General features: G+C 38.6%; 2 protein-coding genes across 2 annotated transcripts in view; both read left to right on the forward strand.

The window, feature by feature from the left end:
• The first annotated feature begins 1,954 nt into the window (after nt 1-1,954).
• LOC103388613 (double-strand-break repair protein rad21 homolog) lies at nt 1,955-8,533 on the forward strand. The gene is made up of 14 exons (XM_008323672.3): nt 1,955-2,110; nt 3,229-3,422; nt 3,656-3,785; nt 3,911-4,010; nt 4,224-4,330; nt 4,485-4,682; nt 4,808-4,933; nt 5,109-5,234; nt 5,669-5,892; nt 6,381-6,534; nt 6,626-6,771; nt 6,894-7,082; nt 7,209-7,292; nt 7,631-8,533. Exons 2-14 carry the CDS (start codon nt 3,279-3,281, stop codon nt 7,820-7,822), a joined length of 1,920 nt encoding a protein of 639 aa, XP_008321894.1. The 5' UTR covers nt 1,955-2,110; nt 3,229-3,278; the 3' UTR covers nt 7,823-8,533.
• Nucleotides 8,534-9,392: 859 nt separating this feature from the next.
• Nucleotides 9,393-27,686, forward strand: part of LOC103388614 (eukaryotic translation initiation factor 3 subunit H) — a 42,594-nt gene continuing 24,300 nt past the window's right edge. Inside the window, exons 1-2 of the mRNA XM_008323673.2 lie at nt 9,393-9,547; nt 18,261-18,417. Of these exons, the coding sequence (XP_008321895.1) occupies nt 9,446-9,547; nt 18,261-18,417 (259 nt within the window). The 5' untranslated portion in view covers nt 9,393-9,445. The remainder of the gene's footprint in view (nt 9,548-18,260; nt 18,418-27,686) is intronic.

Below are 27,686 nucleotides of genomic sequence, written 5' to 3' on the forward strand. Positions count from 1 at the left end.
TAAATCATTCACATATCGTACAGCCCCTGCAGAGCTCCAGTGTTCTGTGGAGCTGTACACCTACGAGATGTGACAAAACATTCAAATTAATTTTGAGTGATTCCCTGATGTCATTCTTAAATATCATATTTAACGAAACCACACACATGATGCAGAGTGATTTATTTTGTACATTGTGGTTTTGTATATTTTTTTCCATGGTGACTGTTAGTGATCCATGCCTGGTTAAGAGAAAATTCAGTGCTACAAAAACACTGGCTCCTCCGAAACCATTTACCACACTGTCACTGTAAGCTTTAAGCATAAAATTGTCTCTTTTTTACCAAACGGGATTGCGAAATTATGGCTGTGCTACATGAACATTGAGTTCCCGCTGCAAACAAAGCACTGGGAGCCTGCATTAAAGGGACTGATTTAACACTCTCATAAATCAGTGATGCAATACATCAAGTATCTCCATCCAATTTTTAATTTAACACCATTTAAAATTGAATGTTGTCCTTTGTACAGCTGCTCGTTTTCAGCACTACATTCGGCACAGATCAATTATTGACTGTAATGATGAAATATGTGCGTAAGCTTTTTTGGAGCATATCAAAGTCATGGCACGTTTCCCTAAATGCTGCGACCAAATAATTCTTAAACCAGCTGTTTATGTAATATTTTATGCAACGTTACTTTTTCCACTGATGGCATGGTACCACAGTGACTTAGCATCGACTGCACCTTTGGGTCATGCAGAACTGCTGCTGATAAATCATAAACACCTTCATCTGGCAGCTGTTCAACTCCAACAGATGCTGTTGCCTGTGAGACAAATCGCCTCTACCGCATACAAATTTCACAATTTGACTGTAAATGAGTCAGTACCTCTGTCAGACATGTTCTCCATCATCTCTGCATCTAATACACAGTTCTGAAATTGGTTTTGTAGCTTGTATGTCGCCTCGCTTCACTGCTAATGGAATATGTTGTTGAGTGGATTTTTTTAGTTTGGTTGGCAGCATGTTGCTCTCCTTCTTGTGCAATGTTATTTTTTTTATACTTTTGCTTTGTTGCTCTAAATTATGTGTGTACAGTATGTAACAGTGACTATAGCAGCTCCGTTTAAACCTTTGAAGCGCCCCTGGGGGTCTTTGCCTGGAATGTCAACTGCTGTTTTCTTTTAAAAAATATTAAATAACTGGAAAAGGGCTTTTTTTTGGTCTTTTGTTTAAAAGCAAGAAAAGCAGTTTGATCCTGGAGGTAATTGATGGTCTTTTGTGTGGCGTTTGCTTGTTTTCCCATGTGCTTGGATTACATCTGGATACTAAACATGAAGAATAACGTTCAGTGGATAAATAAAACCATGGGTATTGCGTGAGTGTGAATGGTTGTTTGTTGCTGTCTCTTTATATGGAACAAGAGAGTAGTCCAGGGTGTACACTGAATATGACCAACAGTGAATGATGATAGCAGGAAAGAGCAGATGGCATAACTTTTTCAAACTCGTATGTTGATTTACAAGAAAATGGTGTTCAACTACAATGTTGATGAACACTGAGAGGCAAAACTCCATCTAGCTAGTGACGTAAAAATGCAATAATCGTTCCAATATATATGTTTTCCAATTGGAGAGAATACCGTAGAATGCAATTATAAAATAGAATACATGTATAATTACCAGCGTATAGAGATTGTGAACATGAAATGTGGCAGATTTTAAAATTACACCGATGCACATAGAACCAAAAGAGACATGGGACCTACCGAGACCATGAAAAAAGACCTACATAAGTCTTTTCTGACCATAATACTTGAACCATTGTTGTTACCTGATATTGCTTCGTCTTTCTGAACGTATCGGGTTAACGTCCGGCAAACCCTGTGCCACGGCGCCCCCTACATCCTATTTCCTCTCACAGCAGGCAAGCTGGTAGGCTCAGCCCCAGCCCAGACTCCTCCTCCGCCATTTTTGACTGTAAACATCCTGTCGATTTTAAAAGGACTGCGCTGAGCGGGAGGAAGGCGAGTGGCGCCATCTTGGCTTTTTTAATGAGTACAACAGGGAAGAGAACATTGGCAGGAATAACGTAATCATTGGAATTTTCGTCTCAAAGTTGGAACGCGGGTAAGTGCGACTGCACCGCTAATACACATTTGCTGTGTTCCTGGATTAAACGCAACCAAATAAGCATGCACCATTATTTTCTATCCGCTGTGGCCTTCACTGTACTGGAAGCCATTAGCTCACAGTTAACAAAACTCGTTCTGTAACATGTAAGAAATGTATAGGTTTGGATAATTGAGACGTTCTTTTTTTTAATTTTCATTTATTTCGAGTAAAAAATGCACGTGTTTAATTCGTAAAACTCGCAGTATAACTATCTGCTTAGACGGAAAAGCTATAATATCTTTCTCTTTCAGTAGCTAGCTGGTGGCTACTTAAGTTGATGGCGCCGACTATTTGCTGGCGTCGACCCGTCCTTTTGGCGCAATAAATACATTGATGCCATATTTGCAAAAAATACTACACCATTATATGATTAAAAAATAGCGGTGTTGATTAGGACATTATGATTCATTGGACGACGGTACAGGAAAAGCATTGGTTACTGTAGGCGGACATGTGCATGACCAATGTTTGCTTCCCGGACTGGGAGATAGGCGTAACTTTAATAAAGTTGGTGGTTGTTTTGATTACCTTAAAAAAATCTATTTACGTTCTATATTGTTATCGCGCCTCCTTTATGCAATGGATCCTCAACTCGGTGTATATAATAGTCATCATTAGTTTATATTAGCCAAAACTAGGCATTTCTCCAGTGTTTTCAATGACACACGAACACCTTTGATAAGATAATCAGACATTTTATCGTGACAAATGTATTTCAACTATCTGATTATATTTTCTTACCATTGTCTCTTCTAATTCCGTCCATGTACGATCCATGCATGATGTCTGGTTATTAAACATTTAATCATACTATTCTTATTTCATTCAGATTTTTAAAATGTAAATGTAAAATATCTATATTATTTTGCAGATGACATCACTAAATATTTTGTCCTGTCCTTGGACCATGTAAATAAAGACTATTTGACAAGTGTGACTAGAAATACCCATTTCTACAACCAGTGTGTTTTTATCAGCCAGACTATACCTTAAGAATGTTACTGTCTTGTGATATTTTTCTTACTAGCTTTTTTTTATTCTGTTTTTTTTTATTTATTTATTTATTTATTTAGGCAACCCTAAGAAAGAAGAAGTGCGAGTGTGAGCCAGGGGAACCAGGGCAATGTTCTACGCCCACTTTGTCCTCAGTAAACGTGGGCCGCTGGCCAAGATCTGGCTAGCGGCCCACTGGGACAAGAAGCTGACCAAAGCTCATGTCTTTGAATGCAACTTGGAGAGCAGTGTGGAAAGCATCATCTCACCCAAGGTAAGAAAACTTCAGTTGCTGCTTTCCATTTAAGATGAGGTATTGTGTGCCCCTATCTTGTTATGTGACTTTGAGCCAGCAGTTAATATAAACCAGTGTTGGATTTCAGTTAATGTTCATTGGATATGTTATATGTACTTTAAACAGATACTGTTATTTATTTATTTAAAAAAGAAGCAATTTTACATATAAACCTGGTATAAATAGATTTGATTATTTTCCTTTTCCCTCAGGTAAAGATGGCGCTGCGTACATCTGGTCACCTGCTTCTTGGAGTGGTCAGAATCTACCACAGGAAGGCCAAGTACCTGCTTGCAGACTGTAATGAGGCCTTCATCAAGATCAAAATGGCCTTTAGGCCAGGTATGGTGTTTTATAATTTTCTTTCATAAAATATTTTTTGGAGACCAGTATTGTCTGAGAAGGTAAAATAAAATGAGGCCATCAGTGTTTTCTTTGTTATATACTGTTTTTTTTTTTTGGTTCAGGTGTAGTGGATCTCCCTGAGGAAAACAGAGAAGCAGCTTACAATGCCATTACTTTACCGGAGGAGTTCCATGACTTTGATCAGCCACTCCCTGATCTGGAGTAAGTTAATGACAAAGTATTTGTGTTTGTAAAAGTTTAAATGTGTTGGTTTTTTTTGTTTGTTTTTTTAAATACCACACTGAGCAACTGGGTTTTTATCTTGCCTGCAAAATATTTTCTTTGGTTTCAAGTACTATGTAGTCTGGTTTGTACTTAAAGTACTACTTGTTACCTTATCACTGATATTCTTTTCTTTTTGTCTTGTCTTAACAGTGACATAGATGTTGCTCAGCAGTTCACCCTCAACCAGAGCAGAGTAGAAGAGATCACTATGAGGGAGGATGTTGGTAACCTTAGTCTCCTGCAGGACAATGACTTTGGTAAAAATACAATGTACTTACCTGAATGCATACGGAGTGTTTTTGTCTTTATTTTATTATAACGTATTTTATTTGTTATTTTAATTATTAGTGCACAAAATGTAATTAATATTATCTGTGGTTTAAATTACAAATGACTTGATGTTCCCCACAGCTGACTTTGGCATGGACGACAGGGAAATGATGCGTGATGCCAGCACGTTTGAGGACGATATCATGCGAGGTGCCACAGCTTCTAACCTGTTGTTGGAAGCTGAGCCTGGTCCAGCCAATTTGCCAGACAAGTCCAACCACATGGAATATGACGACTTTGGAGATGGCTCCATTGACAACAATGACGGGGGCATGTTGGGTGAGCAGGTTTTTTTTTTTAAGTCACAGTTGTAGTGACCACCTGCAACAGTTATTTTAAGATGTATGCCAGAAAATCACCCCAAAACTGCCTCAGAAAGATAATCCCTTCTGTGCCTTTCCCAGTTGATAAGCTGCTTAGTTCTGAAGACGGGGGTGGTATTTTTGACGATCCTCCGGCTATCACAGAAAGTGTCATGATGCCTCCAGATCATGGAGACGATGAAGATGACTTTGACAACCTTCAATCTCGTAAGTGTACCTGTAACTCTCTCTCTCTCTATATATATATGTATATGTATATATATAAAGCCGTACACCAATTTAACTTTTTTATAATTTATTCGATTGCTTTTACTGTTTGAGCACAAGTAGATATTATTATTCCACACCTGTTAAAGTGAAATATAATTCTGTGTGTGTGTAGCTGGTCCAGACAGTCCAGACTCTGGCCCAGCAGAGCCTCTGCCAGCAATGGCTGATCAGACAGAACAGACTACTCTGGTTCACAATGAGGAAGAGGCCTTTGCCCTGGAGCCCATCGACATCACTGGTAAGTCTATCTACAAAGAGATAAAAAGCTGTGTTTAAATGAAGACTTTTGCTTTCTATTTTTGCCTTAAAGCCTCATCAATTACTTCCTGCATAGAATTTAAATAGACTTTTTGAAATAAAAAATACTTTGAAGAAGTCCCTAGACCCACTGCTCTAACCTCCATGTTATGTTTTTTATCTAAAAAAACTTGTGCAAAGTGAATACTAAAATGAATCAAAATGGTGCTGTTTGTGCCTTACACATTGTATTATTTATTAATTGTTGTAGAGAAGAATGCGCATGCATTTGGGGAAAAATGTATTTAGAGCAATTGCATACAGCATTACATACAAAGCAAAGTTCTGTTTCTCCCAAAGACTAAATGTTCCCTGGTGATTTAATATGGTATATATTTAAGAAGGCAGAAATGGAACACCTTTTTCTACCTGCAGTAAAAGAGACCAAGGCAAAGCGCAAGAGGAAGCTGATTGTAGACAGTGTGAAGGAGCTGGACAGTAAGACCATCAGGGCTCAGCTGTCGGACTACTCGGACATTGTCACCACCCTGGATCTTGCACCTCCCACTAAGAAGCTAATGATGTGGAAAGAGACCGGAGGAGTGGAAAAGCTCTTTTCTCTCCCTGCCCAACCCCTGTGGAACGCCAGACTCCTCAAGGTACACTGCTGCGTTTAAATATGCATGTGTTTATATATGTTATTGTGTATACAAATTCACTCTTATATCAGGGAATATCCAATTTGCTGTTGTCAGCCTTAATTCAGATGGGAGCCATACAGAGAATGGCAATAAGAAAACCATGGTGGACTTCTAAGTTTCTGAGTTGGCCAGACTGAAGGTTGTAAAAAAGCAAATAGAGATACTTTTTATTGTATTGTATCTTTCATTGACATTCAGTTCAGGTCATGGGATTTAAAATGAGAACACCAGGGGAACAGAAGGTGGAAGGAAGCGATTGGTTTTTGTCTCTCGTTTCCATATTCTTTCACACCACATTATCCCCTCAGAATACAGAATTGGAAATTTGCTGATGTATAATTTAGCAGGCTCTCCCTTTGTCTAGCACCAGTCTTCTCTAACAATCTTCGTTGTTATTGTAGTTCTACTTTCTAACAAATTGGATGGTTGCTTCTCTTTGATGGCAGATGTTCACGCGCTGCCTGACGCCTCTGGTGCCAGACGAGCTGAGAAAGAGGAGAAAGGGAGGAGAAGCAGACAGTCTGGATGAGTTCCTGAAAGAGCTGGAGAACCCAGAGGTACCTCGAGAGGAGGTCATGACTCAGCACAGAGATGTTATTGGTGAGTTATAATTGAGGAGGTCAAATCAGATTGCACACAGGAATGAGTCAAAAAAGGATTGTGTTGACACTTTTTCACATTCTATACACAGACCAAACTATCATGGAAGAGCCCAGTATGCTGGCAGCCTCAGCTATGGAGGGCAGCAGAACGACCCTAGATGAGACTGTCATGCCCCCTCCCTCTACCCCCCGCGGTGTGAAACGCAAGACCATTGACAAAGAGGCTCCACTACCTGTGAGTAACAGTTAGCCTATTGTTTTTAACCTATTTACATGCAGGGGATACAATTTTCGGTCTTTGGATGCTCTGTATTCATACTGCTCAGTGCTGATATCCACCCACGTCTCCTCTTGCAGATGGCTACATTGGAGCAGCAGCCACAGACACAGATGGCTGATCGCTCCATCTTGTCTCAGAGGTTAGACATGCCTCAGGTGGATCTTCCTCCAGAGGAGAGCAGCGTCAACCTCACACAGCTGGTACCTGAGCTGGACTTGATCGGTGAGAAGAGCAAAGACAAGAAGGACGAGAGCGATGAAGAAGAGGTAAAGGGCAAAAATAAGCTTCCATGAGTACTTCTTAATAATCAAATTTATTAATCTGTGTTTTTGGTTCCTGTATGAGTTCCTGGGGAACATTAGATGCTGATATTCTCTTTCTTTGGTCCCCAGGATGAGGATGGTCAGGCTGGAGACCAGGATCAGGAGGAGAAGAGATGGAACAAGAGGACCCAGCAGATGCTCCACGGTCTTCAGGTGATTAAAATACACTGGTTGAACTTTCCTATTATAATCATTAGGGCTGCTGTTATCATTTTTTAGTGAGTACTTGAAAGCATTTGGTGATGTAGCATTAAATATTCTGTCTCCAAAACATTTTTCCCAAGCGGTTGAAGTTTACTGTGATTTATTCTTCATTTGTGCTTCTGGATGTTAATTTGTACAATCTAATATCTAAGGTCTTGCAAAAATCTAAATCTAGAAATATGTTGCTATTGAGACATTTGTGTAGTGATACAGAAGGATTTAAGGATGGCGTGATGGAAAATTCTACATTTTCATATATATATATATATGCATATATCTTTCTGCAGCGTGTCATGGCAAAGACTGGTGCAGACTCCGTCGGCCTGCTTGATTTGTGTCGGAACAACAACAGGAAGCAGGCAGCAGCCAAGTTTTACAGTTTCTTGGTCCTTAAGAAGCAGCAAGCCATCGAGGTCACCCAGTCGCAGCCTTACAGTGACATCATCGCCACCGCTGGGCCAAGATTCCACCTTATATAGATGTTGAAAGAACACTCTGCTTACATACAGATACTTTTTTAAAATTTACTTAAGTTTTTTGCCTTTTATTTGTGTTTATCTCTTAGCTCATTTTGTTTCTGGGAAGAGGGCAAGACTAGGGAAGGCGTCTGAAATTTTTCAAAAAGAAAAAAAACATTACTGTACTAGAGATGTAATCATGCAGTGTTCATTCCAGTCAAACAGAATGAAGAGTGGTAAACAATTATATTTATAAAGAATTGTCAGATTTGCAACCATGTTTTAGTTTTATCCCCATCATCCACTCATTCTTAAGTGTAATACTATTGCCCAGCACAGACTTGAAATATTTCAGATTTTAAAGACTCCTTTATGTTCACTGAATTCCCTTTTTAACATGTTCTGGAAAGGTACTGTTTATTAGTTATAAGTGTAACCTCATCCACCCTTCCCTTGTTGCACTTGTTCTTATGTAAACTAAAAGGCTCATCTGTCACATCACAGTCAGTGAACTCACCCTGCATCAAATATCACGTTTGAGATGTGTAATTAAGGTAGTTCAACTTGAAAAAGTTCTCTTTTTGTACCTTTTTATGCGTATTCACCTTTATGCATTATGTAATTAGGTAATGTATTTGTTACAGCTTTGTTCAATACCCCAACTTTTTAGTCTTCTGGTAACTTCTTGTTGTAATCTGTAAAGATTTCAAATAAACAGTTTTAAGTACTTGGTCAAGGTGCAAGCATATTTTTCTCAGTTTTAAACCGTTTCTCAGTCCTTTGTAAATATTTTAACTCACTAAGTCTGGGTATTCCTTTGTGTGCCTGTGTTAGCATGTGTATGTTAAATCTGTACAGTAACAACACACTAGGTGTGTTTGATTTCTTGTCTCGAGATGTTTCACAATCAACTGTATGAAAGTTCCTACAAGTCGAAATAAGTAACATACAGACACAATGACCAATAAGTGTAAAGCCACAAATGTAAGCATTTGGTGGGCAGGTAGTGTAAAATATGTGCAAACCATATATTGACTCTGGATACACTTTCCTGAGTGAAAAGTAGTAGGAGTTGAAAGACATTGGTTTCTACAGCAGCAAAAGTTGCTGCATCACACTTTAAACGACCACGAGTTTTATTACATAATATGACAAATGTATTGAATACATAACTGAAAGCGCTAAAACCTGCACATTTTTTATTTTCACAGCTGTGGTTATTGGCCGTCATATCTTACTTCAGAAGAAAGGGATTGTTTTCTCTTTTTATAAACCTGTTAATTGATTTCATATTTCCCTAACGCAAAATGGAACAAAAACTCAAAAACATCTGAAATAAATAACAAACAAACATTTTCAAACAGATCGTTGTTAAACATTGGTCTTCAATGTTTAACAACGATATGACGAGCAGGGTTAAAGACGTATAAAGAAATATAAAACAATTTAATTATTGTTAGACATTATTCCAAACTGCAAATTACAATGTATAATAACTACTACGAAGCTTTCTACTTACCGCTAAAAGCGCTGGACGTCCGTCCGTTTTTGTTTCTGCACGAGCCTTAAACAGAAACGCACGCATACAAAGAAACGTCCGTCACTGAATACAGTCCTTCCTTTACCCGCGTGTGCTTGCTATAGATGTCTTCACGTACAGAGCCCGGATCATCAACTACCGCCGCGATGGCTTCTACCGGTGGTACTTTGGACTCTCCTGTCAAACAGATCCAGATCGAAGGACTGGTAAGCCTTAAATGCTTTGTTATTGTCGTCCATTTAATTTTAGTAACGGTTGCGAAAAAATAACCGGTCTCGACGAGAGCAGATGTGGAAATTAGCATCAACATGGCGGACCGCTAATGCTAAGCTGCCCTCTTAACCCCAAATAATACATCAATGAACTATAAAGGTGGCAAAATCGGATGTGTCACTGACGGAAAGTACGTCGATGTGTGTTGTTAATAGCACCGTGATCAGTGAACAGACTGACTGACTTTCATGTAAGCTGTAGCGGGATATCAAACAGGAGAATAAAAATATATAACTCAATATTTTCTCCTAGAAAATAGAAAAAAGAAAGCTTAGCCAATATTCCCAATTACACAGGGATTTTTTAAAATTCCTTTGTAAATGAACAATAAAGCACTGAATGCCAATCGAGCAACTATCAAATGAAAATACACTGAAATAAGAGTCAAATTATGTTTAATCAAAGTGCTACTTCCTTCGTAGCACTTTGATTAAACATATGTTGTTTTGTTTGGAATGTTACAACTACGTGCGTGTTATCTGGTGCGTTAAGGAAAGGAGTTGAGAGTACAGGGGTGTCCTTTTTATTTTTCCATAAACTTTTTTGGCAAATGTTTTTTAATGTGATTGTTCTTTCAATATTGAAATTTGGTATTTGTTTTGCGCTAACTTGAATATATTGTTGTTAATTAGTTTGATATGTTATACCCAGAGTTTAAAAGTATGTTACTGGACTTAAGCCATTTTCCCATTTAATCTTGAGTCCTGACTCACTGATAAAAAGCCCCAAGTAATTTAATCTCTACTAGCTAAATTTCTTAATTAAGAGTTGTTATGGTTGTCACAGAACAGATCATCCTTTCACTCCTTAACATCAGATCTAGAATTTTTAAGGTTTCCCGAATCATGGTATAAATAGGGTTGTAGGAATCACGTAAAAGACGCTGTGGATGGTGTTCATTTTGCCAAATGTTGAAGAATGAGCAGGAAACCTATTGAAAAGTTCAATCTGAAAAGCCTAACATTTATTTTGTATTTATTGTATGTAATACCCCTTTATAGACAGCAGAGGACAAACTTGCCTCACTGCCATGTACTTAACTGCTTCCTCCCTGTGCTTTTAACTGCACTGGACACAGAACAGCTCATTTGCCCCATGTGCCCTAACAGAGTAGCAGGACTTTTAACTTACCAGCTGCTGCCTCCCTTTTATCGTTCTCATTAAAGCTGCCCTAGAGTCCTGGGCCCTAATTTCATATCTAAATATTTCACCTCCACGTGTATTATTTAGACCTCCTAATGAGATTTTCCTAATTCATTTCCTCAGTGTTATCAACCCCACATTTTAATTGCAACAGGAGGAAAGAGAACCAGTTTGAGAACCGTTTACTCTGCACGGCGGTTTTAGGTGAAGCCTCTTGGAAGTCGATGTGTTTGTTATGTATATTTTTAAAAATGCCTCACCTGAACGCCTTGATATACAACAGTTGCTGCTGTGTTGCGTCATGACCTGCATGTCAGAGGTTTGGCTCCAGGGTTGCCCACAGATGGCATCACTGTTGCTGTGTTGTAAAATTGGATTGTTTCGTTGCTTTTGAAGGGGCTTCAGTGGCTGCTGCCACAGGAGCACAAGCAACGTGCTTCCATTAAACACCCACTGAGATCAGACAGACTCCTGTGTGTAATATGAGGACAGACTCTTCACCCTGACGTTTGATGTGCCTCAGACACCGGTCAGACTCGTGCGCTGTGGATTTTTCTGTGTTTTGTTTAGAACATCCTGACATGCTGGTGAAGCTCAGAGGCACAAGGAAACCTGAAAATGTTGCAAAAATTAGTTGTAACATCCTTTACCCAGGCCTGACATTTCTCTGCTGTTTTGTGGGGGGAACATGTGAATGAGTAAAACACTGTGACAGAACAGTCCCTTTTACGCCCTGAGGCTTTTTCCACTTGTCTCAGGTCTTTAAGCACAAGCTCGTCAGAAAGGTCTTCACACTACGTTATGTGTCACAGACTATCTGTACCACACTGAGACACTAGGGATGACTTAATACCCTCTGTAACAACATGTGTTTCTATCTGCCTTACACAGCCAACTTCTGCTAAAATAATCTTATTACTTCACAGCAAAGTTTCTACATTTGATGTTTTTTTTTCAAGATTATGCCTTCATGTGTTTTTGGTATTAACTAGTTTTACACTTAAGACACTACTGTAAAGAAATGATTCCTTAATAGTTTAAGTGTGCTTTCACCCTCCTCAACTTGTCCTTTTCTTCAAGGCATTGAACTATTTAACCATGTTGCACAAAGTACGCTGTGTATGTTACAACAATAACAAACAATACTTTAGCTGAGACATGTGACAGATGTATACATGCATATCACTGGACAGCGTGACTTCCCCATATGTCTGGGCGAATAGAAGTATCCAGGATCCACAACTCAGCCCATGAAGTGGCCGAACAAGCAGAGTTCCAGAGTGGGGTCACCGTCTGCCAAGCCCTATAGTGTGTATAAGTTTCCAACATTCCGCTGACTCTGTAAAAAGGAAGGTTAGGAACCAAGAACATTACTTGCTTGACTTCATGGAACCAACTTTGGTGTCTTTTGGAGGAGGGATGACAGTAAGGGATTTTTTCCCCAGCCTAAGCCCCTTAGTTCCAGTAAAAGGAAAACCTAATTCCTCAGACTGAAATGTCAGTGTGGTCCATCCTACAGATCTAGAGTCTTGGGGGCAGTTGGGTAAAGTGCCTTTCTTTCTTTTCTTTTTTTTTGAGAATGACTGAGCTTCACTTATGTGATGGTTGCATGGAAGAACTTGAGTGACCCATAGAGAATCCTTACGTGAACCCAAATGAAGAGGCTTTTGGTTGGTTCAAATAATCTTAAGAAAAGTCAATGTTTGACCTCATAGATATCTTTCAGATTAATTGGACAACATTACCCACAGAAAAAAAACATTTGAAATCACCTGAAAAGTTCCAATTTGATGTGAGGGTGGACTAATGGGTAGGGGAATGCTTTTTCTGTGGGCCAAAGGTTCAACTGTATAGCCATATTAATTTGTAGTTAGATTTACTTAAATTAAGTAGCAGCAGGAAATAAATTACACTGCCTTAGTATTTCAGTCACAATTCCCTTTGATTGTTGGCTCCCTTTAATAATTGTTTGACTGTACCGAAGTAACAACTTAGCCTGAACATAACAAAGAGAAGACTCTACTTGGTCTCAGAGGCTGGGTCTGGCATGCAGTGTTCTTCAGTTGTTTTTTTCTATTTGGCATAGGTTCACAAATGTTCAGTCGTGATATCCCATCATGCCACACAAGTGTCGTAGAGTTCAACTCACCATCAGTGGAAAAGAACAAAAGTCATTACGGGATTGTCTCTCTTCTCGTAGTTTTTCATAGCTGCGGTCCCATCGCGGCAGCAATATGAGGGTTTGGGTGTGAGAGGGGGAAGATTTATGACGAGAATTAAAGGCGGGCAACGCGGGATTTGGGCCACAATTGATTTTGCACGATTCAATTTTAAGCCTGTTGATTTATAATGCACTGTCCACATATCAATCTTGGGCCTCTCCATATGGGGTGAACTTACTGGGCTGGATGCCGTTGGACTGGATCAATATGAGTGTGTGCAAGTGCACATGAGTGAGTGTGAACGAGTGAAAAAGAGGGAAAGATTGTGGACTAGTTATTACTCATGTAAGATGGACCAAAATATGTTTACACAATCACACTGGGGACTTGAGGGGACAAAAAGCCAGTCACCATGACATGAATCAAAAACCCACAAAATGCTGGACCATGGTACAGATCCAGACTCGGCGGCTGTCCCATCCCAACCTGTGTCAATTAGGGAAAAATGCATTATTATTAACTGCCAATTTTGACAGACATGTTAAATTAAATTCAATTAAAATTTATTTCTCTCCAAACCCCTTTATATTATTCAAGATCCAGAAAATGAGGACCAATTTAATGCTGTAAATTTGTATACATCATTCATCACTGGACAATCACATCAGCTTCTAAGGATTTGTGTGTCCAGGCCAATGGCATGTAAAGCAAGAAACAACTAAATAGTGGATGCATCAAGTCTAGTGAAAGTAAATGTCAAAAGTATTTATTTCACAAAGCAGAAAGAGGAAAATGCAGGTTTTTCTCCATGATGTAATCTGTGTGGTTGGTGAGTGTCTTTCTCTCTCCTGTCAAGAGGACACTCTGTCCTCTGTTGAAAACATGAGAAAAGAACTAATTTGTATAAAGCACAAGATGCAAAGTTCAAGTGTAGAAAAGACCACTTTTTAACACTATAACCATGTGATAAGTTGTCCCTCATGCAGCAGCAGAGGTGAAAGTAAGGCATGGAAACCTTGTTATCAGTTATACACGTGTAGCAGAATTGGTGAAATTGTACACTTTCTTGTATAAGGGTATTCTTACATCATATGTTATATTTGGAATCTGTAGCTGGTGATAGATTTTTATGATCGATTCTGATGGTGTTGAAGTTTTGGTAAGACAACAGCAAGTGGAATGTCCACATTGAGACATTTGTTAAAAAAATTTCACTGTGTCCAAAAAACTGTTTGAATAGATGACAGAGAAAGCTGAAGCCAAGTAGATATTTCCTCCACCTTCTGTGCAATACTATATTTTCTTAAAAAATCTGCACTTTTTTAATCTTTTGTGTGAAGAAACCCTAAGTCTGTAGTAATGCGTGTGACGTATGCGCCCTTGGACTTTGGAACTTAGAGGCTTTAGTCTCCACCACCTGATGGCATTTTCTCAGAATCCGTTCACCATTACAAAAGATCCACTAAATGCTTCTATTGTCATTCCTGCACTTTCATCTTCCAACATGAAGCATTTGTAGTCGCTCTTTTGGAAACATTTGTGCACATTCAGAAGTTTCTTCATACCAAGGCCTGAGCTGTATTCGCTTAACCTTCCTGTAGTTGTTTTTAACCAATTGTCTGTCTTTCAACTTCGCCTTTTTTCCACACAGATGCTATTTAGGTTTGTGATGAAGAGATTGGCTAGAGTTAGATAGCAGAGAGCCTTGTGTATCTGTGGTATCTGCTGTTGCTGATGGAAGAGACTAAAAAAGCTATTTGCTGGCAGGAGAAGGAGCCAGAGATCAAAAGAGGAGATGGGGGGTGGAGTGGTGGGGTGGGGGGGGCGCTGTAAAGTGGCCAGAGCTGCCAACTTTTTCCTGCAGCTTTTTCCTCCTCACGCTCAGACTAAATGCACTGTGAAGTCATGCTAAGGTTATAGTATCTCGCATGGTCTCATTAATTGGATGACTGTCCTTGTGTGAGTATACAAGGAGGAAGGGAAGGCAACTGACAGATGTATGGAACTGGGCAAAAGTTTAGCACAAGCATAAAATAATAGAGCTAACTTTGAGGTTTTTTATACAATATACAGTAAGGATACTGTATACTGTCAGAAAAGCAAGTAATCATCACACTTCAGAGTTATATATTAATGTATATGTTGACTGGTCACTAAGGTGTCTCTTCCAATGAAGGACTGCTTAATTATTTTTATACATTGTGTATAAATTTAAAATATAATGCATGATAAATACATTAGAACATAAATACAATAATAAAATATATACTATGATGCATGTTAGCCTGTGACAAAGCTAGCACCAAGTTTTCTTGACAAAAATATATTGGCTTGTGGTTTAGTGTACTGCCGCAACATACTGAAATATTCACTGCATGTATTTAAAATTGTTGTAAATTATTTGTAATAAATTACAGTCAGTAACTAAATTCAAGAACATGGTGCCTGGTGCATAACAGCGAGGCACAAACAGTAAGCATACCAATTGCTGGTATGACCACGGTTATACTACAGAGTACATCATTTATTGATGGCTGTGATGCGGAGGACGTCAATGTTATTTAGCTTCTTTTGCCTTTTTAGATTCTGTATTAGTTAGTTGTTAGTCACTCAGGGTTTGGATTTCTGGTGGTTAAGGAAAGCTGTGGTGCTGCTAAATGGTGCAGACAGCACTCCAGTGAACTTGCTTTACTTTTCTTGCTGACTTAACACTGCTGGTCCTCCGTCTGCTCTCTCCTCCTGCTGCTCCTCTCTTTCTCTTGCCATGTTTACTACCAGAATACACTTGCGAGTTTACCCTTGGAAAGGGTGGAACTTTGCGAGGCAAATCTTTCACGACGCAGGGCAATATAAGAGTATACTTACAGAGCACAATGTTTTTGTTATTATTTCTTTGTATTTATGATTGTTTGGAGCCAGATTCAGAGTCAGAACTCAGTTAATAGCACAGCATAATGTTTGGGCATCACTTTCTATGTTTCTATGCACACTGCCGTCACCTTGTTTTAATGTTCGGATGGTACAACATTTGTCCATCTAATTCATGCTGTTATTTTTTTCCATAAATTGATAAATTTGTTTTGGAAACACCAAATTCAAATATTATTACAAATACCCATCAGTCACTTTGAATACCCGTGACAGTCATTGCTTCATAATTAACAACACTAGTGAGATTTTTGTTTCATTATCATGCTGTTATTAACATTATTAGCTAACCCTGTTTTTGTTCTATCATGAATTGAATCACTTACCTTATCAGTGACCTGACACCTGTGTGTTATCTTTCTGTAAAGTTATTTCACATCGAAGTTTGTATGTCATTACTTAGTGTAAACACTATTATCACACAGCAATTCAATATATTTGCGTGCCATTTGTTCACACGTTCTCTGTATATTTGATCGGCCCGCCCGCCTGCTGCTTTTTATCATCATCGCGATCCCCCAGGTCTTTTTAGTCTCTTACATTTTCACTGCTAACTTTCCTCTCTCTCCCCCTTTTCCATCACCTCCTCTGTTGTGTCCTAACCCTTAAATTTTTTTCTCACTCTCTATCAACCTTCCTCAACTGATTGTTCAGACCTCGCTCCCCTCTCAGTCAGAGAAGCCGAGGCGGGTACGCAGGCAGGCAGAGAATGAGATTTGTTTTTCTCCCCACTTCACCCCATATTGTCTCCCTTCTCCTGCCCCGAGCTCTCATACTTGTTGCATGACAGGTCCAGTACTCTATTGAAATAAATCATCTCCCTGGACACATGTATGAGTGACTGTGTGTGTGTGTGTGTGTGTGTGTGTATGTACGCACTGGCGAGGGAGGCGAGAGAGAACTCTGTCATACAAGTGATGTGTTTTGCTGCGTGCATGCCTCCACGGCTGCCAGCCCTTTACTGCCATGTATGTGTGTATTATTAATGCTTCTGGCTGTGACCTGCTCACACTGTTATCAGCATGATTTATCTTCTTCCTCCACACTTTTATGTTTTCAGCTTCATGTCATGTACTGTTCATTTAATTCTTTTGTTTTTTTTCCTGCTCTGCCCTTTGCCATGGCTGCTTTTATTTCCAGTGCATTTTTGTGGGGTTTATGTTTGTGTAAGCCTGTCTGTGTGTAAATAAATACATGTAGAAACCATCCCCTTTCTCTTGTGTGATCTGCAAAACTGTGCTGAATTCTAGCTGGCCTTTTTTAAGCACTGAAGATCTGTGATGCACCAGTGTTGGAGCTGACAGGTGGTGCTTATTTCTCAATTTACCTCAAGCGTAGCCAGTGTTTGGCTGAGTAACTCACCTCTTCAACAAACAACACTTCATGGCAATTTACTGTGGGTTTTATTTCAGAGCTTGATGACCAATGAAGAGTGCAAAATGGTGGCTCGGGGAGATGGAGATGTTGTAACCTAATTACATCCTTAATAAATGTCTTTTTTCCCCTCTATTTGTTTGCTTGCGTTTAAGATACCTTTTCCTGCCTCTGGCGAAGAACCACAGCAAGAAGTGCTAACTTAGCATCTGCCTGCACTGGTGTTGCATGAGTGTTTTTTGATGAATTGTATATTTTTTATTTCACGTGGAAACATACAAATTAGCTTATTTTTTTGTTTACAATCAACAACTTAAATAAACATATGACCTTTACTACCCCCGTTTGACTGAGCTCCTGTCTAACAACTGCACAGGAGTGTTCCCACACTGTTGGGACCAGTACTGACAGTTCTTAAGATCAGGTTTCAATAGCTATGCGATCAGCTTGATGGTACCATATATAGGTGGCACAGGTCTTAATAAAGAAATGAAAACAATTATAATAAAATATCAAACATTTTGCACTGTTAACCCAACCAACTGAACAGAAAGTGAGTAGAGCTTTTACACCAATAGTAGCTACCCCCATTACAGGGTGTTTGGTCACTGGATTGGCACATACTGTATATTCGAATATGTATCAGAGGGTTCCCATTCCATAACAATGACTGGAATAATATAATAATAAATTGTCGACACCTAATAGACAAATGAAGAAACACATTTGGAGAATCCAGCTGGTTAATAAGAAAAAATCAACACAAGCAAAACTAATTACTGCAAATGAACAGAGATAAAACTGACTCAAATGCCATTTATCAAAGGATGATAAAATACAATAACAAACAATGCTAGGAAAATGACAAAAAGTACAAAAAAAGACAAACAATAGGCTTGATAAATAAAATTGTTTCTGGTGAACAGTATTGTAAAGAGAGACAAAGGCTACCTTTTTTTCTTTCCTTTTTTTCTGCCTTTTTTCCCCGTTCCTGTGGTTTGATACTTCAGTGATATTGTTCTTTTGTTTGTTTTCGAAGGTGGTGTTGAAGATTATAAAGCACTACCAGGAAGAGGGCCAGGGAAGCGAAGTGGTTCAGGGGGTCCTGCTGGGCCTTGTAGTCGAGGACCGGCTGGAGATCACCAACTGCTTCCCTTTCCCCCAGCACACTGAAGATGATGCAGACTTTGATGAAGGTAAATGGAAGCTGTGATTTCTTCCTCTTTATTTTTCTTCATGAATCTCATAATATTGCACTCAAAACATAATATAGCAGTGAAGTAAAACGGACATCTGTCAAGTATAAAATGCCAGTGAAATTGAGCAGATGGAGTGATGTGCTTTACTGATTTGGGAAGGAAATTTGTGAAATAGGAATGACTGCTTATTACATTTTCTGTTCATAATTGCATTTCTTTTTTTTAATTAAAAATTCTCTTGTAATGAATTTCTAGTTTTTGACTTATTGAGTTAATAATAATGCTTTTTGGTAGTTGCTATGCAATTAGGCTGTCATGCTGTTAAAGCAAGAAAGGGAGTTTACTTCCGAGAAGGAGAAAAAAAAAATTTTTCTCATCAAAGTAAGTATGAAAATGTTTGCTTAGCAAGTCTTTTGAATTTTTTTTTACTTAGTAAGAAGAGAAAAATATGAAATCTATACTTCTACGTTTCTCACAGTCAGGCGATCTTTTCAGCAGGTAACTGTTAATAATACGCCTAAGGAAACGCAGCTGGACCACAAAACATCTTGCAACCACAGCAGTAAGGAATAAACATTTTATGTAATATTGCTACTTAACAGACTGCAAGTTGTAGCCAACAATTAATGAAGGCTTTAAACTATATATATATGTATTTTAGGTTGACGATGGGCGTGAACGATTGTTTGAACTTGTGACTGACATGTTTTTTTTTTTTTTTTTTACATTTCATCTATGTTCATCAGCTTCATTATTTGTAAGTGCGGTGGACAGGTTGCTTTACTGAGGTCATGTTTATTTAATGCAGCCAATTGTCCTTATTGTGTTCAGTGGTGCTGAATTGTAATGACTTGCAGTATGATCTCACTTTACAGCTGTAAAATATGCCAATGGTTTATCAAAGGTTTATGACCTCCTATGTTCCTTCATGCAACACAAATCTATAAAAATGTGTATTGACTTTGCGTTCCATCAGTGTAAGTTAAAATGTAAGTAAATATATTTGCTATCTGTGCAGCAACTCTTTCAGCTAGGTTTCTTGTTTTAACTTTGCCATTTTATGTTTTTGACCAGCAGCAACATATTCCCAGTCTTGCAGCTCTCTCTTTGTCCTTAAAAGGCGTAACAACTGCATCCGTGCTAGTGTATGAACACTAGTCTAGTGAATGCAATGCTAATGAAAAACCAACTTTTCTGATTCTCAGTGAAACTCAAATAACTCATGTACTCTTTTTTTTTTGAAGTGCGTGTAAAGTGCCCCTAGGACAAAGCTGACTTTTGACTGGGCTAACTAGGTCCTGTGAGTCCTACGCTGTCGGTGTTGTGCCCGTGACTTTTGATCCACTAGAATTTTAATCCCTCACTTCAACTTAACATTGGACTTAGTGTGGAGAGACTTGCCATGAACCCTTAAATAATTTACGCAGAGATTTTCTTTCACCCAACACGGTTTCCAATTGAGTTGCAGTAGCTGACAGTCTAAAAGTTTTGTCACCACAGACCTCGGCCCCCAACGGATATGTGTTGGGAGTGGGCAGAACATGGGACAATTTAAAATTTGGCAGTTTTTACACTGTGAAGGCTGCGTTTAGGAAGACTTAGTTCTTTCGACAGCTCTGCCTGTTCATGAGTGCTAGTCTCAAAGGCTTCATTCACTGAGCATTCAGAATTGGTACGGACACCCACCTTGTATGTTTTCCAGTGTTTATGCTTGCTTGATGATCAGTCAAATTTTTTTATATTTTCTTAAGATTGTTCATATTTTCATGTCACAATTATTTTTTGTCAGTACCATTACTAGTGCTTTTGACTGGTCACCCTGAACAGTGAGACCCATTAGCACTCCACTCTAGATAAAACCACACTTGTGCTGGCACTTCCACACAAATTTGTTCAACAACTAAATACCTGTATTCATGCCTTTTCCTTCCATTTTAGTAATTATTGAAGCTATGGTGAGCTTTAATTTGCACAGATTTAAAAGGATTGTTCTGTCACATTTGCTGGACTCTTTATTCCAACATGAATATTGTTTATGATACTGCATTAAACTGTATATATATTGTTTATGATACTGCATTAAACTGATACGGTGGTAGTTTCGGAGCTCTTTAGGAGTTGTGCTGAAAGATAAAGCTCAACACTTCTGCATTCATTCTTATTTAATTCATTTAGAGAATCAAATTCAACCCCACTTGGAAATAGGTGTTTTAAGTCAAGGAGGGAACAACATCAAGGGCAGTAAATGCTGTACACTGCAGAATGCTCATCTCTGCTTAGAGTGAGGTTTTTTTTTTCATTTTCACCATTTTATCTTGACTAAATTATTGCAGCAATTGGAGGCACCCTAAGTAACAGTATCAGGGAAAATGTGAAAAATTGATTTTATCCTTCATATTTGTTTTCATATTTCAGACAGAGATGTCTGCCCACACACACAGCTAGAGCCCTCCCCGTTTTCTTAGCCTGTAGCGACTAATAGCTGGTGTTTCATCTGTGCTGAGGTTGGAGCTGATTGCCTTGACTTCTCTGTGGATGCAACAAAACACCAGTAACAGTGAATTTTGAATTGACTTTTGTAATGTTCACATCTCTGTGGATGACCTGAATTGTTTTTTATGAGATTCGTATAATCAACCATAAAAATAAGTTCATAACTCCCATCTGGACAATTAGTTGCCATTTTGATGTCTAAATCAAAATGTGTTTAGAGCCCCTAGGGGGGCCCTTGCTGTACACTTTGGGAAGTACTGCCTTAGAGGAGTCACTAGTTTAGGATCTAATATGTTAAGAGGTAATTGTCCCCATGTATAGTTTATAACTTACACTTGTTGGATTTATTCACGTGTTCTATTTTAAATCAACACAGGCACTTCCTGTTCAGTCTTCTATTTATTTATTTATTTGTATGTTTGTGTATCCATGCTGTGCTATGCTATTTTTCATCAACAGATGCCAGTGTGGAGCTACACTTGTGAGCCACTCTGTGGCAGTAAGTGTAACTAATGTGAAAGACAAAGAAAGTGATGGAGCACAGAACAGAATCAGTTTCAGATTAAAAAGATATAGAAAAAAACCCCGTTCTGAATCCCTAACCCTTCTGTCACTTATTTGCTCGCATACTCTCTCCCTCACCTTGTCTTTCACTAAATGTATGAGGAGAGATGAGCAGAAGTGCGAGTTGTTATTATCTGAGCAACAAAAGGTACACAGGTAGCATGTTGACAATATGCCATGGGACTCTTACCTTTTGCTGTGATATTAGCAGGGATACAAGGAGATACAGACACAGAGCAATATTAAGGCCGGCTGCACAAGAGGGAGAATACATTAGACATGGAAAGGTAGTCAGTTCAGGGCCGTGACAGACTTTTTTTTCTTTTCTTTTTTTTTCCTGACACTGTTGTTTCCAATTGGACAGTTTCAGAGCACATTCTAGTGCAAATTAAAATGTCATGCAGTGACACAGATTGGATTTCACTGAACATGAAGGCTTAAAATGCCGTAATATTCAGGACAAAAATCACAGTAAACTTGAACTGTATAGGGAGTTCATCTGGCTTTTGTCAGTGTTTTGCTATTTAAATGTTTAATGTTTTGAATTAAAAAAAAAGATTATTTAGAAAAAGCACATTACTGATATACAGTATCTTCAAGTTAAAACTACTGAAATTGCCTCCCCTGTTGTAGACAGTAGAATGACTTTATGTTGTACGATGTCTGTAATGATTGCTTCAGGAAACTAATAAGCAAAGATTTTAATTTAGTTTAAGTTGCATGGATGATCTTATACGGTTCTGGTTGCACTGAGACAGCAGAGTTTGACTAAATCAGCCTGGAACCCTGCACTATTGTCTCCCTGTGTATGCATACATTTAAAATCGGGTCATAATTAGTGTTGTATTAGATTTGAATTATTTATCTTTTGCGCTGGAGGAAGAAAAAAATGTGTGCATTAATAAATAGTTTGACATTAGCAACAAACTTTTAGTGTGGGAACTGTACATAGGGTCTGGTTTTCTCCTTAAAATATTTGTGTATTTATTTTAAATTAAATCGACCGTAAAAAACAGTGATTCCTTCTGGGTTCCCCACAGCCTCATGCCAAGCTTGTATCTTTCTGCCCAGGACAGGAGGTTGGACCGCCAACCTCTGTGTATCGGCTCAGTTTGGCCCATAGAATCAGAACAGTTGTCATGCTGGTAAAATAAACCCATTTAAAGAGGTGCTTGTTTTGCGATGTGTCCTGATTCAGTAATTAGAAATGTGATCACATCCTCCCCCCTTCTCTCTGCAATCCCAATAGACACCACAAGGCAGCCTTTCTTAACCAAGCTCCACTATGTTCTCGCGTCTGACATGCAGCTAATAACAAATTGTTTAAACTTCAGTCCTAACAAGACAGACAATTAAAAAGGCATAGACAGATCGTTCCGGTGCATCAGCAACCTGTAGTCATTAGCAGGGTTGAGTTTTGCTGATTGGCAGGTCCTTTTGAGTTTATTTGTTGTTTGTGTCATTCCTGTTTCCACTTTTTGTATCACTTGGTGGACCAATTAGATACACAACTTCCGATTAAAGTGAACACGATGCTTCTTCCTTCAGTTTGTCGCTGCTGAGCATAAAATGCTGAACAAAAACCTAATTGTCCTTATAAAGTTCACGACATTATCGATCATTTTACAAGGCAAGTTTAATAGAGGTGGAGGAAAAAAGGACGATTTGAGGCTTCTGAATTTTGTGCTGTGGAGTTGTGAATCAATGCTTGGAGTATAAATCAGAGGGACATGCTCATTGAAATAGGTCATAATCACTTGGAGTCACATTCCAATTTACTGGTAAGTCGCTTGACTTACTCATTGGCCGGTTCCACCTAGTTGTTTTGCCATTCCCAATATCTTTTTATATATGCTCATAGCAGAGCAGTGGAATGATTTCTCTTGATCAATGATTTTCTGTCCAAATCTGCTGAGAAGGCAGGAATAACAGCTGGTTATGCTGGTCGATGCTGCAGCGCTTATCAGGACGCTGTGGCTCATGTCCTATAATTCTAATACCAATCTTTTTTTTGCTATTTTCTGTTTTGCACAGATAGATTCAGTCTTAACTTTGGTACCTGGAGTTTTGTTAGAATTCATCCACATTCACATTTCAGCATTCATGTCCCCAGTGTTTACTACCAGAATTTGCTATTTGATGTAAAAAGAATTCTGAATCACAGTCAGATATGAAGGACTTCTTCTAGCTCTGCCGACGATTCAACTTTATCTTTAAATCTTTAAAATGTCCGGCTTCCAGAGTTCTCTATCTATCTATCTATCTATCTATCTATCTATCTATCTATCTATCTATCTATCTATCTATCTATCTATCTATCTATCTATCTATCTATACATTGAAATTTGGTTTTCCAACTTAACTAAAAAAGTATATAAAATATGTATATATATTTTTTTCTTCTTTTAGAAATCACTCTGGTTATGAATGAATGTCCCTTTTGTGCAAGAACAAGACTAAAATGCAGTTTTGTGAATGTCATTTTTGCTACTGCTACTTTAGTCTTAATGTAATAATACTGTAAATACATTATTAGTTGAACAAGGTATCACTGTACACGTATTATTTTGACCTTATTAGGAACTTTGACTTCCGTCTTTACTCTTCACATTAAACATTTCCTGTAGCAGAACTTCTTGACATACTGTTAAGGTTTAGAATTAAACACAGCTCAGGTCTAAGGTCTAGGTTCATCAGGTCTAAGTCCTCAGTGCAGTATGTGTGTCTCATGGTTTAGTCTTGTGCTGAGGAAAAAAAAAAAGAATCAAAGCCATTGTTATTATGATAAATCGCAGGTTTTCTTCCACCGGCAGCTCGAGCTGTCAGAGACTGCTTAAATATAATAAATCCCCCATGATGTCAGTGACTTTGTTTATTTTTTTGCCTGTCACCCATAATTGATGACGACTTTGTTTTCATTAGCTGTAAGCATTTAGTTTTTGAAAACTCAAAAGTACTGTCTTTTAAGCCTTTTCATGGCGCCTCAGTGTGGATCACTGCTCTCATTGCACTATGAGATACTGTATATACATAAAATTCATGTTCTCTAAGATCCAACCATTAAAAAAACCTTGACGATTACGTCGACTGATTTCCAATCATCATATATAAATACCCAGCTTTAAAAAATAACCATATGGAACAGTGTAATCATCCAAAGTAATCATTATTCTTGATGTATAATTTGATGTAATTCTAATAACCTTTAACCAGGAGATTCGTAAAACAATAGGAAAGAAGAATTTCTCACAAAACAACTACCTATACCTACTGCATAAGACTCTATATTTGCAAAAAATAAAATCATAAAACTTAGCTCAACACTGCAAGTCACTTTGCAAAAACCACCAAAACAGTAATTATTACCACACTATTAATTGGCCAAATGACGGCCAAAAAAAGCAGAGAGACAGGAGGAGAAGAAATAATTACTGTTTAATGAAGTTTGTGACTCAGCTGGGGAAATCGCTGTCATTACATTTTTACAATTTCTATTTTCCTAATATTGTTGGTGCTTCAGTTTAACTATTAACTCCAGAAACACCTAAACAAGACAAGGACCTTTCCAGTGCTGATTTTTTTTTTTAAAGATATAATTTTAATTATTAAAAATAGTTAATAGTAGCTCAAATAAAAAAAGTTATAAAGTGTTTGTTTAGTTGATGTAAGCTCATTGCCAACAGAAATTTTCTGAAATACCTCGTTTAATAGCACCGTCTGGTATAAAAGCCTGTGGAGCTGCTTTAGATTCTTTGGCCCTTTTCCATCCATCATTGTCCATCCAATGGTCCTTGACATCTCCAATGAATATTCTCCTTCTCTCGAGGCTTTAGTGGACAGAAATGTCATTGCTTTTTTCCATCCTCCTTTTATTTTCTTATGGCCCCTCTGGTCTGTAGATGTGTCTCATGTAGTGCATTCTTCTATCTTTTGGAAGAAACCAGGTTTAGGTTTACGATTCTGTGGCTAAAGCACTACTGAACATGCTCTTGTTGTGTGGAATGGTTAAAGGTCTTGACCTCTACAGTGACATCGTTGTGAGATCATATGTCCATATGACATAAAATAATTAGTCCGGTAATGCTGTTCACTTTTCCAGGATGTTTTCTCTCCCCTGTTATCTCTAGTTGTTAAGTCACTCCCCTGCTTCTTTTAGGGATAACAGCTCATGTATCAACAGTTGGCTGTTTGTCATGTTGGAGGCAAAGCTTAGTGATTTGGAAACTTGGCTCCTCACTGTGAAAACCAAATCATTAAGTGTAATAGTTAGCCAGTCTCCTCTTCCCGTTGTGGGTCAAAAGCTCCTCTAACTCCTCGAACCCCCACAGCAGCTCCAGAGCAGTTGGGAGATCAGCAGGGTAGCTTGTTGACTGCCCTAATAGGAGTTCTGCCATAAACAAAATAACCTCAATTCGTCAACAAACATTTCACATTTGAATTGGTTCAAGCATTTAGTTGCACTGTTATTATCTTGTTGTTTGTGCTGGCTGTAGTCAGTAGTAGCCACTGGTTTTGTTTACTCCCATTATTATTATTTACATGAGTAAAAGAAGTTATCAAAGTAATCCTGCAGTGGAACACATACTGAAAAAAAACAAACTGCTGTTTTTCCCCAAAGAGACACGGTGGATAAAATGTTAACCTGACAGCATGTTTATAACATGGAAAAAAAATACTTATATTTAAAGAAAAAACCTTAAATAAAGGGTTAGGGTAAAAACTCGAAACAGAAGTAATTAAGGTTGATTACATCAGCGTCTTACTTGGACATGCTGTGCAGAGCTGGTCCTTGGTTTTGAGAGCTTTAATTGTTCCCTGTGACAGACATTTTCTCCGTGGGTTAATTGAAGTCAGGAGATTTAAAATACCCTTGCCATGATCTGCCATGATCTGTCTGCTCCTTGCAGTAAATACACTGTTCAGTATGCAGTGAGAGGCGTGTGTCTGTGTGTGTTTAAGTTTGTGTTTGTGTGTGTGTGTGTGTGTGCGCTCCCTCCTGTTCTGATAAGGTCTTCCTTCAGGTTAGCTCTTCAATAGATCACGTTACCTGCCCCAAATGGGAAATTGATTTCCTCCTCTCTTCCGTGTTCTCCCTGGGAGACACTAATTAGAAACCACATGGTAACTAACATTCAAGGAAAATTTATATAAACATTTGACAATGTGTGTGCTCTTACAGGTCAGATGAAGTTTTTCTGAGGGTCACCTTTTTTAAGTTTGAAAATATTCCTATTCTCTCTCTTTTTGCTTCATGTCCCTGGTCCCTCACCTTTCCCCTCTCCCGCTCCTCTATCTTTCTACCTGAGCTGTCAGTTTCTCCCACTGTAGTATAGATCTGAGGCTGCCTGTTAGCAGGAAGCCGACGCTGTATCTGCTCCTGAATGCTCAGCCAGCGTCTTAAATCAAGATTTGACGCTGTATCTGCTCAGCCAGCGTCTTAAATCAAGATTGTGTGGTTCTCACGGGTGCAGTCACCGTTACCATCGGTTCCACTGTTTTATTCATCCGCCCCTTTGTCACATCACAATCTGCCCCACATATAATTTTTCGTGTGGAGGTGGGGTCAGAATACATTACTGCAGGCCGACGCTAATCCAGGTGGGCTGTTGCAGGGAGGAACGGGAGGGTAAAAGGTAGGATGTGACAGTGATGAGAGGAGTGGAGGAAAATGTTTAAGGTGACAGGAAGGAGGAGGAAGTTTTGTGTAGATAAAATAACAAAACAATGAAAACTCTAGATAACCCAAATGAAAAAAAAAGGCCAAGTTTGACAGTGAATGAGAAATTGAGTAAATGTACAATGCAATGTGAGATGTACATTTGGAAAGAAATGGTTTAAAGATGTGCATATGTATTTTTATTATTTGGAAAATGAGAATGTATGGAATTTATCCATGCAGTGCTGAGATTGATTTTTCTAAAATGTATAGTGTTCAGGAATTTGCTTTAATGAATGTCCTCCATCAGTTTTAATGGGACAGGGGAAATATTTTTTGATGACAGAAACCTGAAATCCTGAATGATTTCCTCCCACTTAGCTTCCCACTCTACTGGGCTCCATTAATCTCCACGAGTTCTGTGCTTAGTCGTGATAGTCCAAGAGTTTTTGTACACAGGTAAAAGCAAGTGACAGCATTATTTCTGAGACAGCTTGTGCGTAGCGCTGCTTTTTTTTGCAGTTAGGACCCATTTCTATGATTACGTGCTGAG

Source organism: Cynoglossus semilaevis, chromosome 13, assembly GCF_000523025.1.
Source record: "Cynoglossus semilaevis isolate Cse_v1.0 chromosome 13, Cse_v1.0, whole genome shotgun sequence".
Taxonomy (NCBI): domain Eukaryota; kingdom Metazoa; phylum Chordata; class Actinopteri; order Pleuronectiformes; family Cynoglossidae; genus Cynoglossus; species Cynoglossus semilaevis.